Source organism: Mus caroli, chromosome 14 (genome assembly GCF_900094665.2).
Source record: "Mus caroli chromosome 14, CAROLI_EIJ_v1.1, whole genome shotgun sequence".
Classification (NCBI taxonomy): domain Eukaryota; kingdom Metazoa; phylum Chordata; class Mammalia; order Rodentia; family Muridae; genus Mus; species Mus caroli.
Window position 1 is genome coordinate 11,782,457 of NC_034583.1, and position 13,454 is coordinate 11,795,910.

At 39.4% G+C, this 13,454-nt stretch overlaps 1 protein-coding gene and 1 pseudogene across 1 annotated transcript; one reads left to right on the forward strand and one right to left on the reverse strand.

Annotated features, from left to right (window-relative positions):
• Positions 1-2,546: 2,546 nt before the first annotated feature.
• Positions 2,547-3,772, reverse strand: LOC110309650 (annotated as a pseudogene).
• A 787-nt stretch (positions 3,773-4,559) lies between these two features.
• Clul1 (clusterin like 1) lies at positions 4,560-12,302 on the forward strand. The gene is given in 9 exon segments (XM_021182382.1): positions 4,560-4,665; positions 5,865-5,918; positions 5,921-6,035; positions 6,395-6,488; positions 7,809-7,892; positions 7,895-8,060; positions 8,063-8,137; positions 9,052-9,178; positions 12,203-12,302. Coding segments are annotated over 9 exon segments (921 nt in total).
• The last annotated feature ends 1,152 nt before the right edge of the window (positions 12,303-13,454 follow it).

Genomic DNA, 13,454 nt, shown 5'->3' on the forward strand with positions numbered 1-13,454 from the left:
AACTTGTTAAACTTTGTTTATGGGTACGAACTTCACACAGGACCAAACTAACCAGTGTCTCCAGAGCTCCCTGAGACTAAACCACCAACCAAAGAAAACACATGGTGGGACTCATGGCTCTAGCTGCATTTGTAACTGAGGATGGCCTAATCGGTCATCAATGGGAGCCTTGGTCCTGTGAAGGTTCTATGCCCCAGTATAGGGGAATGCCAGGGCCAGGAAGCAGGAGTGGGTGGGTTGGGGAGCAGGGGAGGTGGGAGAGGATAGGGAATTTTCAGAGAGGAAACTAGGAAAGGGGATAACATTTGAAATGTAAATAAAGAAATATCTAATTTTTAAAAAGGTGAGCATATTCAGCAGTAAGCCTCAGAGGCTGAAAACATTCTAGGCCTCGATAAGATTGTTTAGAGACTAGAGGCTTCCAGGACTTAGGCCTAGGTTAGCAGGTGGAGGCAAGAAGCCTCAGAGATGACAATTACAACAGGAGAATAAACGATACTTTTACAAACTTAAAAAAATCATATTTCTAAAAATACAAATGAGAGTGAGATTTGAAGATGGAAAGACTAAGGGGTGAGGGGATAGAAAGAGAACCTCAGGGACTATATTAGTTTTGGAGCAGGACATGGCAGAGGACAAAGAGAAGAATGAGAGGATCAGTTTGGAGACAGACAGGAAGAGACCAAGGGTATCTTGTCTTCCATATGAATGATAGAAGGGATGCATGGAACATCTCTAACTGCTGAGGGCTGAGAACTAGAGCCCAGAGTAGAAAGAATTAGGTGGCACAAACAAACAAATACAATGAATCAACATCCTCCCCTGATTTGGTCCTGTGGGAATTTAAGCACCAGGTTGCCATTCTTTTTCCAGAAAATTTCCAGATGCCTGAGGTACAAATGTTAATGTAAACTACTGTTTCTAAACATTACCATCTAGCTTAATTCCTTTCTCCTAAAATGGTGTGTAGGCCAGGAAAACTTTTCTGTTTTTGTTGTCTTTCTCTTGGAAAACCAACCTATTAACTGTTATTACGATTTGCCTCAAGATCTAGAATTTAACTGCTAAGATCCGACTGTAATTGATGACCCAAGGGAACAATCTGCAGGCTGTCTCTGAAATGGAGACTGGGGAATGGAAGAGAATCAGAGTTCTACGTCATCTTTGAGTTCAAAAAGATTCTGGTCAAAAAAGATCACAAACAATAAAACCACAGTTGTTGTCTGTCAAGATTAGCACGTACATTTAATCCCAGCACTCCAGAGGTAGAAGCCGACCAATCTTTATGAGTTTGCAACCAGCCTGGCCTTTATAAGGGAGTTCCAGATTAGCCTACCTAGTGAAGCTGTCTCAAAACAATAGCCCTCCCATGAGAAGGGAAGGGAGGGTGGCGGAGGATCTGTGTGAGAGAGCTGTGTGAGAGAGCGGCTAGGAGGAGAGGTGGGGGGCACTGATATTGAGATGTAAAGTGAATAAATAAATTAATGAAAAACAAACCCAACAAACCCACCCACATTTGTATAAAGTAGATAAGGTCATTCTTATGTGCCCAACCTGCCCTCTAGTGTTTCGTTTTAAGTGCTACTAAAATTTCTTAATCTCAAAATATCTGCTTAATAGGAGTAAGAACAGTGTCATCAAATGAACAGAAGAAGACTAAATCTCTGACATGGGTGAAAGTCACATCATAGAAAAGTGAAGGTCCTTCCAGAAGTTAGTTGTAATTTCTCTGGGGAGAGCTGCAATATCAATAGTAAATATACATACTGTATTTCAAGTTTTATTTGTTAAATGGGGCATGAACAGAAGAGAACAGTTCAAATGTCATATAAAATGTGATCACTATGTTATTGCTAATATAGCTGCTGTTACACTAATGTATTAAAAGATATTTAAACTGTTAATTAGTGCAGTTTTATTATAACAGATACTCATAAAGTAGATAAATATCATTTTAAATATTTTAGATTTAATTTTATTAAAATATGCATTTAATCTTGTCTTGATAAAGTTTAAAGTATTTGTGTTTGGGGTACTTATAACTAATGTAAACTATTTATTTTTTTCTTCTTTCTTTATTGTTAGGTACAACATATAAATACATAACTAGCAAGAACATAAAAAGCTTCAAAAAAAAAAAACCCAAAGAGGTCTTTAAACCTTTTTCTGAAAGTATAAAACCATGAGAGTGCTCAGACCAAGGGTGATACTGCAAGGCCAGAGGCAGCAGGAGGCAGACAAGCACTGCTTCTCTTCCAGAGCCTGCACCTAACAGTGTTTCTACCAGCAGCTGGATTCTCTACAGGGAAACCAACCAAACGGCACTCCCTTTCAACAGGGGGAGAAGAGGAAGCAGTCATTAAAACTCCTTCCTGCTCCAAACCAAGGACATCGTCTCTCCTCAGCTTTCCTGGGCATGATGTCCCGAACCTGACATTTACCCAATCTGTCCAACTCAGTTCCTAACCAAAGCCAGAAGGTGCCCAAAGTTTTTGGGGGAAGGGAAGAGGCTAGCGTGTTATCAAACAGATCTTTATTTGAAGTCATCATTGGTGCTGTTTCTTGGTGTTTATTTATTTGTTAGCCTATTCTTCTAGTTGCACGGCTAGGCGCAGGCCCTGATGACTTCTTGAAGGCCTGAGAAGTACTTAGCCTGCTTAGCCTGCTGTGTCAGGGCAGATTCTGGCTTGTTCACAAAGGTCTCCAAGTCATAGCCTGGCTGATGCGTCATCTCAGAGAGCTCAAGCCAGCTTGGTCCTTGCTGTGTGATCTCCCTGGGCTCTTCCAGGGCCCTGATCTGAGTCATGGCTTCATTAAAGCTGGACATCTGGGAAGACAGCTCCTCCTCTTCATTGCCAGCCAGAGAAGTCCCATTAGAGCTGGCTTCCATCACTTCTGTTCCCATCTGAACTGACTGTTCTACACCGGGCTCACTGTGGCGGCTTAGCTCCTTGACTCTGTCTGTGTATCTCAGCATGTTGAACATGTATTCATAGGACCTTATGCCTTATGAGATCATGGTGGTCATGTAGGTCCTTGAGTTCTCCCCAATGAACGAAGCCCTCAGCAGCTGTGTCAGTTTGCTCTCATAGAACAGTGTATGAGCCTTTTTCTGTCCCAGAGCCTGGATACATTCCTTCAGAGCCAGGAGAGACTTGTTAATTTCTGCACTCTCCATGTGAGTCTGCCGGTCAGCACTAGACCTGCCAGCCCCTCCTTCATTCCCTGCCACATCCACCAAAGAGAATTTGCCATGTAATCTCCCTTGAGCTCAAAGAAGAACCTGGAAGCAGGCGTGGGAGCAGGAGGAATTGGAGTTGGCAAATGTTTGTCCAGAAGTCCTGCAGGTGCTGCCCATGTTGATCATCTTGAGGACATCATCAGCGCAGGTAACCAGATACTCCTGCAGTCCCACAACCTGCACCTGCTGCCTGCTGTCCTCCAGCACATGTAACTTGGCCTTTTTGTTGAGCAGATCAAACACCTTCTCATTGTAGATTACGAAGAATGTCACATAAACTTCCAGGTTTAAGTTCCAGTATGGAGACTGATTCTTCAGAAGGAAGACATCCTGAGAAACCATTGTGTAAATCCCTTTGGATGTGTTCTGACTTTTACCAGACAGGTCTCCACCCATTGTGTGTGTCTTCCCACTGCCTGTCTGTCCATAGGCAAAGCATGTTGCTTTTCCCCCTTCAAAAATCGCCTGTACCAGTGGCCTTGCTGTGAACCTGAGTCTGCTAAACTCTTGTGGGTGATGAGGTAGCTGCATAAACCATTGGAAGGTGTAATCTCAGCACTAGGGAGGCTGAGGCAGGACTGTCATGGTTCAAGACCATCTGAGCAACACAGACAGGTCTAGGATAGCCTGGGCTACAGAATGAGCTCTTGTTCCTCCCAAAAAATCAATGAGAACTGCTTATAAACTATGTTTAAAAGAGAGGTCATTGTCTCAGAAAAGTTTAACTGCACATTGTATGTTGTGATAGGTTTGCAAGAAGTATGAGAATACTCTATCACATCTAAAATCCAAGCACATGGGATATGGAGACAGGAGAATTTTGGACATAAAAAGTCTCCATGACATACATCAATTCTGCCTTTGGACACCCTTACTGTTGATAAGAAAAGCCAATGAAATTTACACTCTACAGTTCTATGAATCCTATTATTCATTGGCTTGGCTTTCTAGTACACACACACATGATTTTGTCACAGTTGTGGTTATTGAGGCAGGTCTTGCTATGTGGCCCATGCTGCCTGAAATTCTCAACACTATTGCCCCAGTGTCTATGTACTACCATGCCCAGCTTCATGCACATACTTAACTGTCAGGAAGAATGTAAATGAAATAGGACTAAGTGAGTTTGTTTGGCTTTGAACTGGTAGTTTATGTGTCCTTATGTGCTAGACACTTTAGCATGAAGTGTTTAAAGGAATAAAGAGAAATTGACAGAAAAGTGCTTTGGAGCACCATGTGTTCTCAATTGCTGCTCAAGAGGGTAGCCTCAAGGAAAGCATTAGAGCAGGTTGGTTTCCCTTCACAGGAACACTGGACCATGAAGCCACCTCTCTTGGTGCTTTCTGTGTATCTGCTATAGTTCAAATGTTGTGACAGTGCGCCTACTTGGAAGGAGACAGATGCTACGGATGGAAACCTGAAGAATATGTTTGGCTTATCTGCTCTGTTTGCATGTTTGCCTGTCCTGCTGAGGTTTATAGGGCCTTGCAATTGAAAGATAAGCATATTCATTACATGTCACAGTAAAACGTTCTCCAGGACTTAAACCAAGTACTCATGATGTCAANCATCTGGATAAAATANCNTTCACATATCCATATGTTTTGTATTATGCAGATGAAACTTGCCAAGAAGGTCCCCTTCTGGACTCTGACCTGGAATCTAGAGTGATAAGGGAACAAAGAAGTGGGCAAGCTGCATGTAGTCAATTAATACAGGCAGCACATTTAGGACTTATGTGCCTAGTTAGATAACAGAATAATGGCAACTTCCCTCTTTGGATCCTTTACTGGTTAACAGACAAACATGAAATATCCGAAGAAGCAAGGATAGGAGTTGAATTTCAGGGCCTGGGAACATGAACTACATTTTGTCTCTGCTAGCAAGGTGGATTTTGTTCCTGAGATGGCTGAAGTCAGGAAACTATCTCTTGACACACTGGCTAAAGAGAGAACAGAATGGAAGATACTTACCAAGGGCCAGTTAATGGTACAAAAGAGACTTCTATTAGGTTACTAGTGAACTTTGTGTTATATGACGTATGTTCTTAATCTGTTGGCTTTTAGGGAGGTAAATATAACTGAAAAAGAGAAATTGTTCACTGTATTTGAAGTCTTCTGCTGGGTATTTCATATAAACTGTCAAGAAAATCCAGATTTGTTTTCTAATAAAAACATACTTGAGTCTCCAGTGATAGAAAAAAAAATGGATAAAGGAAAACAGAGCTTGTGGAAAATGACAAGATTGAGACCAAATAAGCTCAGATTTATTTGGGAGAAACAGAAGGCATGCATCAGAGCGGCAAATTTGTCATGGAGTGCTTTAGAGCTAAAGATTCTAAAAGCCTCTATTTAGAGTTTCCAAAACTGGTAAAGTTATGTAATATTAAAGTTATGTTTTGTAATATGATCAGGTTAAAAGAAACTCCAAACAAACAGGCTGTTTTATTTTTATTTATTTATTTATTTAGATTTTTCAAGACAGGGTATAGCCCTGGCTGTCCTGGAACACTCACTCTGAGGACCAGGCTGGCCTCAAAGTCAGAAATTTGCCTGTCTCTGCCTCCCAAGTGCTGGGATTAAAGGCATGCGCCACCACTGCCTGGCCCAAACATATCTTTTAGGTCTTCCAGAGGTAGGAGAGGCAGATGTAGAAGGAGAGGTGAATAAGGCTTTGATTGCATTAAGCAGATGAAAATCATGATGGAAAGGAGAGAGAAGGAACATGCCAAACTGATGAAAACCTTGAAGAAATGCAAAGAAGAAAAGCAGGGACCATCACTGGATCATCATCTGTTCTTAAGCACATTTGGGCTATAAAAATTGCAACAATAGATATGTGTAATAAATGAGTGATTTCTTTCCCTAGGTTACATTACTAAACTGCTAGAGAGCAGTTTAGTTTAGAGAAGATGGAGAAAGCTTTGTATTTGTTATCTAGTCATCTTCCACAGGACACTGAACACAGGATTTGAAGATTGATACCTGTTTTAAAAGACTGCTTTTTTCAAAATGCAGCATTTTTAGTCTCATCTGAGTGAATATATTGCATCACAAGTGTTTTGAGAAGTTTTGGTGAGACAGTGGTTTCTAGTCCGTATTACTAAAATCAAAGGCATGTTTTCTTTTTCTATGCCTTTTGGTGATCTTCTAGGCTGAAGGATTCAGAGGCTCGTGACCTACATAAGATGAGCTCTGCCCCAGTAAAATCTCTGATTGGCCCAGATTTTCTTCCCCCTCTTCAAGAAGTGAGCTACAATTAGAGAATACTTCTGGCTTGGCAGTGCCACATTCAGTTACAAAGGAGCATCCCCTAGGATAAGGAATATTCCAAGTTAATTTGATGACACTGTTGATTCCATCTGCTCTACTTTTTCAGCGATTGTCATTCTCTGATATGCCAGGAATATAATGATGTGAGTGCTGGACACAGATTTGGAGGTCATCCTCACTTAGGCCTGACAGGTAACCTTATGAACACTGGGACTTGCTTTTGTTTTTCTTGTTTTCTGAGATTGGGTCTTGCTATGTTACCCAGGCTGCCTCAACTTCTTGGATTGAGTAATGTCTCCTCCCCCTTCAGCCTCAGCAGGAGCTAGAGCTATAGGCATGTGCCACTTTGACCAGCTTCCAAGTTTTATTTCTATGGATGGACTCAGTGAACACAAACTGTCAGAGGAAAGGCAGGTAATCCACCCAGATTTCTTTCTGTAAAAGGCATAGGTCCTATACAGATTCCTGGATAATCATTTGAACAGCAGGAGGCTGATGTCTTGAGGTAATATTTCATAGATAATAATGTTCAACACATTTTAGCCCTGTGAGATAAAGAAAACTGTGATCTGCCTAGACTTAGATATCACATAGTGTAATTGCTGGATAATTTTCATCCACTGAACAGTACTCAAAATTCTGAGACTAGGGTCTCATTCCTTTGAATATAATAAATTGGGCATTGTCATTTTTAATTTACATTTGTCACTAAGAAACCCAATGTATAATTATCCTTAAGCTATATCTGGCCTCTATGGCTCAGAGTAGATGTGTTCATCTTTTTCTTTTTATGAATTAATTTAGTGATAAGCAGAATATGAAGGCAGTAACCTATTAAATAATCATAAATGACTATAGTAACTAGGAAAATATTAGGATTCTTTATAGTTCTAAGGCAAATTGTACAGTATCCTGTAATCAATGTCTGCCAGCTGCTATAAACATATTAAGTTATAGCTTCTCTACTATGTTTTGATCTTTTTAGACTTCTGTGAGGAAATCTAAACCAGGAGGAATTTCAGGTCCCATTTTCACAGTTAAAGTTAGGACCAGCTATAAGACTGGTATATATCATATAAAGTCAACAACCTTTTCCTATTTTATACAGAACTTAATTTAGAATGACTAACATAAATTGACTTTAATTCTTTAAGTAATAAGTGGAATAGGAAGCAAATCATCTTTATGTTTATTCCATGTCTCACTCTACCCCACAGATGGAGCAATTTCTCAAGAAGATATACCACTTCCTGTTTACCACAGTGAAGACGTAAAGACTACGGAACAGCTGACTACACGTGGTACAGATAGAAAACCTGTTCATCCAGCTGGCTGGAGATGTGAAATCTCTTTTCAACATGAGATTTTACATTTTTTTTAACAGGCTCAGCAAGACTTTGACCAGGCTTTTCAATTATACTTCATGTCTGATGTGGAATTAAAGGAGCTACACCCCCCCCCACCAGCTTTGTCTAAGGAGATAACCAAAAAGGAAGAGCTTGGGCAAAGGTGGGGCATTCCCAATGTATTCCAGCTGTTTCATAATTTCCCTCTATTTGTGGCAGAGTCCAACAAACAATAATGAAGACACGCAATGCAATTGAAGACTGCACAAAGGCCAATTACTAAAGACCCCTCTTTTCTCTCTCCCCCTTTCTCCCCCTTTCTCTTTTGTCCTTTCTTCCTTTCTCTCTCTTCCTTCCTTCCTTCCTCTTTCTTTCTTTCTTCCTTCCTTTCTTCCTTTCTTCCTTCCTTTCTTTCTTTCTTTCTTTCTTTTCCTTCCTTCCTTCCTTCCTTCCTTCCTTCCTTCCTTTCTATTTGCTTTTTTTGTGGTGTAGGCTGGTGTCTACATGTGACACATGTCTATATGTGCTGGTGAACATGTTGTATGTGGCCCTATATGTATGTACAATTGCACGTAGAGGCCAGAGATCAACTTTAAGTATTATTCCTTAGGAGTAGACTACCTTGTTTTGAGGGAGGGTCTCTTACTAAGACCTGGAGATCACTGGTTTGGTTTGACTGCCTGACCAACAAGTCTCAGGGATCCCCCTGTTTCTGCCTCTCCAGCACTGGTATTACAAGTATGCCATTNTGTGCAGCTTCTTAGGGGGTGCTGGGAACTCATGTCTTTATGCTTGAATGTCAGGCATTTACTGACTAAAGTATCTCGCAAGTCCCCTTTTCTTTCTCCCACTACGTTTGCCATTTTTCTTTTGTTGTTGTTTGTTTGTTTCAAGACAGGATGTTTCTGAATCCATGGCTGTCCTGGACCTTGCTTTGTTGACCAGGCTGGAGTCAAACTCAGAGATCTGCCCAACTCTGCTGTGATTAGAAGTGTTTGTCACCACACCATTTCTACTTCCCACGTACGGACATTAAAAGTACATGCTAACACACTTGGCTTTTTTCAGGAGTTCTAGGAATCAAATTTTGATCCTCATGCTTCTGTAATAAGCACAATACTAAATTAACCATCTCCCCTGCCCTGTATAGAGAAGTTCCAGGAATGTTTATGTGTGAATATTGTATTCCCTACAGAGTTAGACCAGAGAGGTATGACTTCAGAGATGTTACCTGAGCAAAATGGAGAAATGTGTGAAGAATTTGGCAAGAATTTATCTGGATNTTTAAAATTTCATAAGAGATGCCAAAAAAAAAAAGAGTCACAATTACCTATCTTAAGGGTACAACGTCCACAAGCAGAAAAAAAAAAGAGTCACAATTACCTATCTTAAGGTAAATAATTATTGTTTTATCATGTCTTTCATGTGTGTGCATTGCTGTGTTCATGTACGTGGGTACCTGTGTACATATAAGCCTGTGCATATAAAGATCAGAGGACAACCTTAAGTGTTAATTCTCAGGTGATATTTACTGTTTTGTATGTTTGAGACATGGTTTGTTGTTGTTGCTGTTGTTTTGTTTTGTTTTTTGTTTTTTGGGGGGGTTGTTTTTGTTTTTTGTTTTTTGTTTTTTGTTTTTTGTTTTTTGTTTTTTGTTTTTTTTTTTGAGACAGGGTTTCTCTGTATAGCCCGGGCTGTCCGGGAACTCACTTTGTAGACCAGGCTGGTCTCAAACTCAGAAATCCACCTGCCTCTGCCTCCCATGTGCTGGGATTAAAGGCATGCGCCGCCACCACCACCTAGAGAGACATGGTTTTTTAACTAGCCTGGAACTCACCAAGTATTCTTAGTTGGCTAGCCAGTGAGCTGCAAGTCTTATCTTCTCCAGTGTGGGAATTATAAGCACTACCATGTCTGGCTTTTAAAAACTGAGTTCTGAAGATTGGACTCAGGTGTTTATGTTTGCCTAGCAAGCTGTTAGCAATTGAGCTAGCTCCTCGCCCTGTTTTTGCACTATTGATTCAACTAAGGGTGTTCCTTATAAGGGTTTACAAATAATTACTCATTCAATATATGTAACTAATTTTTTAATTTTCCTCAATTCCATTACCGTGGATTTTTTTTTGTATGTATATGACAATCAAACTAGGTTAGGTTTCTTTTACTAGTAAGAAAAAAAAAATCCACTGATAAAGGAAAACTTCTCATTGAATTGGAAGGTAATGTTTAGATAATGACATAATTTTGGGAAACTATAGTCCAGTTAGGTTAATTACTTCATTAGTATTTAAATAGGGAAAGTGGCTCTTTCTAAGAAGTTCCAGAAATTGGGGGTGGGGGGTTGGTTGGGAGCAAGCTCTAGCTAAGAGTGATTTTCCCATGGCTTTCCAGCCTTTGCCTCTTCCTCATTGCTGTCTTTCCTTTAACTTCCTCCAAGCCCCAGAGACAGACTGTAAATTTCTAGCCTCCTCCTTTACGTCATTAACCACACTTTCAAGTATTCCTTCCAGGGGCTTTATAAAACTTTTATGCTATTAAAAACCAGGGGCTAACACTGAGATGTTACAAGGAAAAAAAAATCATGGCCATGCAAGCCTTACAGTCTTCTCAAGAATAGGAGAATGAAAGTGGCTCAGTCCAGAAACAGAAAGACTTTTTTAGGGCAAATGAGAAAGTGATGTGAAAAAAACCAGAATTTTGCAGTATTTTTGTGATCATGGGAAAGGTTTATGTTACGGGGTTATGGTCAGAAATGTTACGAGTTTAAAGTCAGAGAGTTACAAACCATGAAACATTATATAACCATATAATTCTCAAAACAATGGAAACAATTTACAATGTGTAGTTNAAAAGATTATTGGGGAAGAACAAAAATAAATAAAATTGACCTCTAGCTAAGGACACGATCAAAATCTAAAATTGTTTAACTAAAAAGAAAAANGCTATCCCTTAAGAAAAACAAGAGTAGTTTTTTTATTTCTGTGCCCCTGGGAAGGAACACTTAGAAGTATGGCTAATGACTTGAAGGAGAAAGCTAGAAGATACACTAAGAACAATGTGAATTAATATGTTGATAAATTATCCCACAATATTAGCAGGAGACAATTCAGTTTCACTGTCTTGAACTGTGATGGTTATAATTTTTATTGTGACCTTGATTGAATTTAGAATCACTATGAACACATATATGGACACACATGTGGGAATACAGTGTTTCTAATAATAATAATGTTTAAGAGAATGGGAAAGATCAACCCTGAATGTAGGCAGCACCATCCTTGTGGGCTAGGAGTTTAGACTGAAAGGAAGACAGAGAGCTAACAGTACCATTTACCTCTGCTTCCTGGCTGAGAACTCTGTAATTAACTGCCACATTATGCTCTGGCCAATATGTCTTCTCTACTATCATGAGTTAAACCCTCAATTGTAAGCCAAAGTAAATCCTTCCCTTAAGGTGTTTTGCTAGGTAACTGGCAAAATTGAGAAAAGTAACTAACGTAAGGACTCAATGGGAAAAATCTCTAACTAAAGGGCTGACTTAGCTGTTCTGGAACTCACTCTGTACACCAGGCTGGCTTCAAACTCAGACATCCACCTGCTTCTGCCTCCCAAGTTCTGGAATCAAAGGTTTAAGCCACCATTGCCTGGACTGCCTTGTGCCCTTTATGTTTTTGATAGAAGAATTTATTGGAAGGCATTTTTGAAAAAGTTCTGTAAAGATTACATCAAATTGTATTTAAAGTTTAGTGCCATTAAAATGNTTTAAAAAGTATATTATATGCACTTGGGAATTTATTAAGAGAGTAACTAAGCCAGAAACATAAGCACATGTCTGTGAGTGTGGCATTCAGAGGCTGAGACAGGACTGTGAGTTTGAAGTCACCATGGATATATAGTGAGACCTTTTCTCAAAACCAAGTCAGAGAGAGAATACAATGCCACTTGATTGGTTCTTGCCAAATTCACACATAAAACCATAAACTGGAAATTTTCTAGGAAAATTACAAAATTTGGCATTCCACATTAATGTCTATAAAGTAAACAANAGTATTCATCAAACATTTCACCAGTTCACTTTTGTGTTCTGGTTACTATTGAAGATAAGAATCCCTTATGTGAGTGGAGGTCATAGGACAAGTTATGTCAGTGTGTTGTTTCCTTCTATTATGTGGATCCCAGAGACCTAACTTAGATTGTCAGGCTTGGAAGCAAGCACCCTTTCCCCACTGATCCATTTTGTTGGCTAATATTCCTCTTCAGGCAGTTTCAAAGACTCATGAAGGAGATTCTTCCAAGATTCTTCCAAGTTAGAGGAAATTATGGTATTTCCTCTAACTTCACAGTCCAGAACCTCCTGCAGAAGGTGCTGAGAGCTCGAATACCATTTACTACATGGTAGCTAAAGTTCTGCAGCATTTTAAGGGACATTTTAAAACCTGGTAAGANAGTAGCTGATTAGGAAAGCTTTGTTGAGAGGGTAGGTAGCTCATAAAAAGAAATAGGCATACAAGAATTGGGGGAGGGGAGCTATCAAATTTGCCAATGTTAAAGGGCTGTGTAAAATGTTACTAGAAGGTGACACACATAAACCTTTAATCCTAGCACTTAGGAGGTAGAAGGTAAGAGATCTGTATGAGTTCAAGGATAGCTTGGCCTGTGTAGCCATTTCCAAGTCAGCCAGAACTATATAAGTAAGACCCAAAGGAATGTGATGACTCGGGATCTCTTAGATTATCAGTGGGATATAAATTGGTTTTGCCTTTTATTTATTTTTTCCTCCTTTTTGAGAGACTTTTGTTGCATAATCAANCTGACTGACCTCCAGGTGTGATCTACCACATCCAGCCTGGCTTTGCCTAATGGAAAGCTATTTAATTATGTATCCAGAGTCATATAATTTCTTTTTCACATTATTCTACTTCTGAAATCAACATAAGAATCAATATAAATTTGATGAAAAGTCCACCCTTCAAGATTTATATTTGGGTAATTGCTTAAAACTAAAATATTGAGGCCAGTGTCTAAAAATAAGAGCATGTTTAAGCAGATATTGACCAAATCCACTCAATACACTTGACGAAACTTAAAATTACTTTCAGAATTGGAACAAGGACCTGCCATCTATTGTGGCCAGGTCTTTATTATGAACTTCCTTTTTATTTTTTGAAGTATTCCTCCCATGATTTTTGGGTAAAGGAGACCAAGATATGGTGGAAAACTAAATGATCTAAAATCNGTTGTCAGGAGAAAGAGAAGTGGAACTCATTGCTCCACATACAGAGAGACTTTTATGGCATTTGGTCCAAACAAANAAGACACAAAAATCTTGATAGTATGACTAAGCTTAAATAATTATCAAATTTCAGTTCTAAATTATCATTCATAAGGGACATTTTTGGGCATTTTTATCATATTTAATTTCTTTTTTCTCTTTCTTTTTTTATATTTTTAATTAGGTATTTTCCTCATTTACATTTCCAATGNTATCCCAAAAGTCCCCCATACCATCCCCCCCCCCCAACTCCCACTTTTTGGCCCTGGCGTTCCCCTGTACTGGGGCATATAACGTTTGCAAGTCCAATGGGTCTCTCTTTC